The sequence below is a fragment of the Embiotoca jacksoni genome, unplaced genomic scaffold, assembly GCF_022577435.1.
Source record: "Embiotoca jacksoni isolate LCO1_2020_lvr unplaced genomic scaffold, fEmbJac1.0.p SCAF_103, whole genome shotgun sequence".
Lineage (NCBI taxonomy): Eukaryota > Metazoa > Chordata > Actinopteri > Embiotocidae > Embiotoca > Embiotoca jacksoni.
The window spans coordinates 684998-689997 of record NW_027185234.1 but is presented as its reverse complement, the minus strand read 5'-3'; the positions used below and the strand labels follow the sequence as shown (position 1 = coordinate 689997).

Genomic DNA, 5000 nt, shown 5'->3' with positions numbered 1-5000 from the left:
GTCAGGGCCGTAGCAGGGCGGGGGAGGGGCTCTTCTGTGGGGGCCTCCATCTCTCCCTGGAACAACACATGTCCATCACTGTCTCTCTGGACTCATCAGGACAACACTGAGCTCCTCCATGTTCACGCAGGAGGACATGACCACGTGTCCTGAGGGAATTACCCACAGTTCATAGCAGCACGGGGGACGGAGTAAACGAGGTCGTCCCACCGCCCACAAAATGTAAACAAACCAAACATGGATGTTGCTTATCTGTGAGTGACAGAACCTGTTGTTGTTGTTGTTGTTGTTGTTTACTCTGTGTTTGTAAACGTGTTTGTATTTTTAGTCTGCAGTGGATTTATTCACATTCATGTCTTTAATGAGTTTTGGTAATTTGTTAAAATATATAAACATTAAACACACACATACTATATATATATATATATATGTGTATACTGTATATAAACACATAAATATGATGTGATGTTAACGGAGGTCTGAACTGGATTCCACAATCAGACTTTTATCTGGACAACAAACAATCTGAAATGTTTACACTTAAATACATTTCATTCATTTCCTTTTTACCATCAGGAGATCTTGTCTCCTCCTCCCTCCTCCTGTCTCCTCCTCCCTCCTCCTGTCTCCTCCTCCTGTCTCCTCCTGCCTCCTCCTGTCTCCTCCTCCTCCCTCCTCTTGTCTCCTCCTCCTCCTCCCTCCTCCTCCTCCCTCCTCCTGTCTCCTCCTCCTGTCTCCTCCTCCCTCCTCGTCCCTCCTCCTGTCTCCTCCTGTCTCCTCCCTCCTTCCCATCAGGAGATCTTAATGTTTCCTCCTGTCTCCTCCTCCCTCCTCCTCCCTCCTCCCTCCTTCCCATCAGGAGATCTTAATGTTTCCTCCTGTCTCCTCCTGTCTCCTCCTCCCTCCTCCTCCCTCCTTCCCATCAGGAGATCTTAATGTTTCCTCTTGTCTCCTCCTCCTTCCTCCTGTCTCCTCCCTCCTCCTCCCTCTTCATCCCTCCTCCTCCCTCCTCCTGTCTCCTCCTCCCTCCTCTTGTCTCATCCTCCCGCCTCCTCCTCCTCCCTCCTCCTGTCTCCTCCTGCTGTCTCCTCCTGTCTCCTCCTCCCTCCTTCTGTCTCCTCCTCCCTCCTCCTGTCTCCTCCTCCCTCCTCCTGTCTCCTCCTCCCTCTTCCTCCCTCCTCCTCCTCCTCCCTCCTCTTGTCTCCTCCTCCCTCCTCCTCCTCCCTCCTCCTGTGTCCTCCTCCCTCCTCCTCCTTCTCCCCCCTCCTCCTTCCTCCTGTCTCCTCCCTCCTCCTCCCCCCTCCTCCTCCCTCCTCCTCCCTCTTCATCCCTCCTCCTCCCTCCTCCTGTCTCCTCCTGCTGTCTCCTCCTGTCTCCTCCTCCCTCCTTCTGTCTCCTCCTCCCTCCTCCTGTCTCCTCCTCCCTCCTCCTGTCTCCTCCTCCCTCCTCCTGTCTCCTCCTCCCTTCTCCTCCCTCTTCCTCCCTCCTCCTCCTCCTCCCTCCTCTTGTCTCCTCCTCCCTCCTCCTCCTCCCTCCTCCTGTCTCCTCTTGTGTCCTCCTCCCTCCTCCTCCTTCTCCCCCTCCTCCTTCCTCCTGTCTCCTCCCTCCTCCTCCCCCCTCCTCCTCCCACCTCCTCCTCCCTCTTCATCCCTCCTCCTCCCTCCTCCTGTCTCCTCCTGCTGTCTCCTCCTGTCTCCTCCTCCCTCCTGCTGTCTCCTCCTGTCTCCTCCTCCCTCCTCCTGTCTCCTCCTCGTTCCTCCTGTCTCCTCCTCCCTCTTCCTCCCTCCTCCTCCTCCTCCCTCCTCCTCCTCCCTCCTTCCCATCAGGAGATCTTAATGTTTCCTCAGAGCTCAGCAGGAACTTTTAAAATGAAGTTAACTGGTTAAATATAATAAGAATAATTTTAATTATTTTAACACGAGGTGTTTTACAGTCAGCAAACAAAATAATACCACAAGGGATATCGATGAAAGTGGCAGGGTTACCTTCATCTCCTCCTCCTTCTCCTCCTCCTAATCCTCCCCGGTCGGCCAGCCGGTCTGCCAGCTCCTCCTGAAGCTGCTGCTGCTGTCGGGGGGGCAGCCTCCACAGCGCCTGACCCATCTGTGTGCAGCAGAGCAGAGCAGGTGGGTGAGGAGGTGGGTGAGGAGGTGGGTGAGGAGGTGGTGGTTCCCAGTAACAGGTAGATCACCAGCTGACTGCTGACCCATGTTATTATTGAGACTCCTCCTCAGGTTAGTGTTTCTGCTTCCTTCACCCTCTGAGATGAGCTGAATCAAGACCACATGTTTCATGTCTCCTAAAATAGGTCTGATTATATATATCATTTTATATATATATAATATATATATCTAGATATATATATATATATAATATATATATATCTATATATCTAGATATATATATATTATATAATATTATATATATATATTATATATATAATTATATATATAATATATATATTATATATATATAATATTATATATATATAATATATATAATATTATATATATATAATATATATATATAATATTATATATATTATATATAATATATATATAATATTATATATATAATATATATAATATTATATATATATTATATATATATATAATATATATATATATTATATATATATATAATATATATATATATTATATATATTATATATATTATATATATTAATGTTATAAGTGCCAGATGTTGTTTTATTCATGTCCTCTTGCTCCTGGAGGTTTGGGCTGTTTAGTGACTCCATGTTGTAAACCTGTGGTTGGGGTCCTGATGTTTGAACGGGATGGCTCGGTCCCTCCACCTCCCTCCTCCTGTCTCCTCCTGTCTCCTCGGTCCCTCCACCTCCCTCCTCCTGTCTCCTCCTGTCTCCTCGGTCCCTCCACCTCCCTCCACCTCCCTCCTCCTGTCTCCTCGGTCCCTCCACCTCCTTCCTCCTCCTGTCTCCTCCTCCCTCTTCCTCCTGTCTCCTCGGTCCCTCCACCTCCACGCGTCACGTCAACACTCACTACAGCACGCGCTCAGCATTGTCACATGACTGCCAACAAACAGTAAGGTCAGGTGACCGTGTGCCCGTCAACGCAGCAGTGACGCTGCGCGCGGCCGTTTGACCCCTCCGCGCCGCCGTCCTCCCTCTCCGCGCGTCACACGTCAGCTGTGTTGTGTAAACAAATCCATCAGCGGTGTCAACACAACGTTGGAACTTCCAGGAAGTAAGCTGATGTGACGCGTAGCCCCGCCTCCCCGCCAATACCATTGGCCATGACGTCACAGCGGCCCTCAGACCAGAACGCCATTGGTCGGTCTGGCGGTCACTCACAACGGTCGTCTCAAAGCTGGACTTCGCCTCCGGTTCGTTCAGCGTGTTAAAGACACTTCGACCCAAACCGGAGCAGCTTTCTGACTTGAAACAAACATGTTTCTTTAGGAAAGCGGAGCGAGACTTCCGGAGGAGTTCCGTTCCTCTCCGGACCGACCTACCACCTCACTACGGGTTCCTCGGCTCCCTCACCTGCTCACCAGGACAGCTGGAGACGGTCTTGATGTCAAACGTGTCCTGTTGTCATTTCACCTGTCCGAGAAGAGGAGAGTCCATCAGCTTGGTTCAGGAGGAAGCCTCCATGCTGGAGTCTGTTAGCAACACGATCCTGTTGTCTTCCTGCTGTCACCGGGGCCACGCCCCTTTCCTCTCCACCACCAACACACCACCGGAAGTAACTTCCGTCATCTGACAACAGACAAACAAACGCGTCCATTTCCCGCCCTGCGTGGAAAGACGCGCGTTAACGGGAAAAACGGAAAACTAAACAAACGAGAAAACGGCAGCGCGCGTGGAGGCTACGTCATGACGTCAGCACGTTACATTACGTAGGTGCAACAACCAATCCCGCGTCGCGCTGCTCGTCACGCGGGAAACCTAAAAGAGCCCGCCTCAGCAGCTCAACGGAGCTGTTCCTCTCCCGGTGGGTTCCTCTCCCGGTGAGTTCCTCTCCCGGTGGGTTCCTCTCCCCGGTGGGTTCCTCTCCCGGTGGGTTCCTCTCCCCGGTGGGTTCCTCTCCCGGTGGGTTCCTCTCCCCGGTGGGTTTCTCTCCCCGGTGGGTTCCTCTCCCCGGTGGGTTCCTCTCCTGGTGGGTTCTTCTCCCCGGTGGGTTCCTCTCCCCGGAGCTGTTCCTCTCCCCAGAGCTGTTCCTCTCCTGGTGGGTTCCTCTCCTGGTGGGTTCCTCTCCCGGTGGGTTCCTCTCCCCAGAGCTGTTCCTCTCCCGGTGGGTTCCTCTCCCGGTGAGTTCCTCTCCCCAGAGCTGTTCCTCTCCCCGGTGTGTTCCTCTCCCGGTGTGTTCCTCTCCCGGTGGGTTCCTCTCCCCAGAGCTGTTCCTCTCCCCGGTGTGTTCCTCTCCCGGTGGGTTCCTCTCCCGGTGGGTTTCTCTCCCCGGTGGGTTCCTCTCCCCGGTGGGTTCCTCTCCCCAGAGCTGTTCCTCTCCCCAGAGCTGTTCCTCTCCTGGTGGGTTCCTCTCCCGGTGGGTTCCTCTCCCCAGAGCTGTTCCTCTCCCGGTGGGTTCCTCTCCCCAGAGCTGTTCCTCTCCCGGTGGGTTCCTCTCCCCGGTGGGTTCCTCTCCCGGTGGGTTCCTCTCCCCGGTGAGTTCCTCTCCCTGGTGGGTTCCTCTCCCGGTGGGTTCCTCTCCCCGGTGAGTTCCTCTCCCTGGTGGGTTCCTCTCCCTGGTGAGTTCCTCTCCCCGGTGGGTTCCTCTCCCCGGTGGGTTCCTCTCCCGGTGGGTTCCTCTCCCCGGTGAGTTCCTAGATGAATCTGTGTTGTGATGTTGCTGCTGTCTGCTTCGTGTGGAGCTAACTCAGCGACACGCTGCTTCTCTCCGGTACCAGACAACCATGATGTCCACCGGAGATGTCCGAGGCTGGCTCCGGAACCTGGAGGCGCTGCTGCGGGTCCTGAGGTACCCGGGACAGGTGGACTACAGCGGGTGAGCTGACGGCCC

General features: G+C 53.2%; 2 protein-coding genes across 5 annotated transcripts in view; one reads left to right on the top strand and one right to left on the bottom strand.

Moving 5' to 3' along the window:
* LOC138213928 (F-box only protein 8-like) overlaps window positions 1-3882 on the bottom strand; it is a 7607-nt gene extending 3725 nt beyond the window's left edge. The window contains exons 1-3 of one of the 4 annotated variants that reach the window (XM_069175276.1): window positions 3524-3882; window positions 1986-2103; window positions 1-56 (exon numbers count right to left, since the gene is read on the bottom strand). The exon at window positions 1-56 is cut by the window's left edge and continues 31 nt beyond it. In XM_069175276.1, coding sequence (XP_069031377.1) covers window positions 1-56; window positions 1986-2103 — 174 coding nt within the window. In that variant the 5' untranslated portion in view covers window positions 3524-3882. The remainder of the gene's footprint in view (window positions 57-1985; window positions 2104-3523) is intronic. The other 3 variants (XM_069175267.1, XM_069175258.1, XM_069175249.1) reach the window with 3 other exon arrangements.
* Window positions 3883-4145: 263 nt separating this feature from the next.
* Window positions 4146-5000, top strand: part of cep44 (centrosomal protein 44) — a 15586-nt gene continuing 14731 nt past the window's right edge. Inside the window, exons 1-2 of the mRNA XM_069175239.1 lie at window positions 4146-4778; window positions 4888-4985. Coding sequence (XP_069031340.1) covers window positions 4894-4985 — 92 coding nt within the window. The 5' untranslated portion in view covers window positions 4146-4778; window positions 4888-4893. The remainder of the gene's footprint in view (window positions 4779-4887; window positions 4986-5000) is intronic.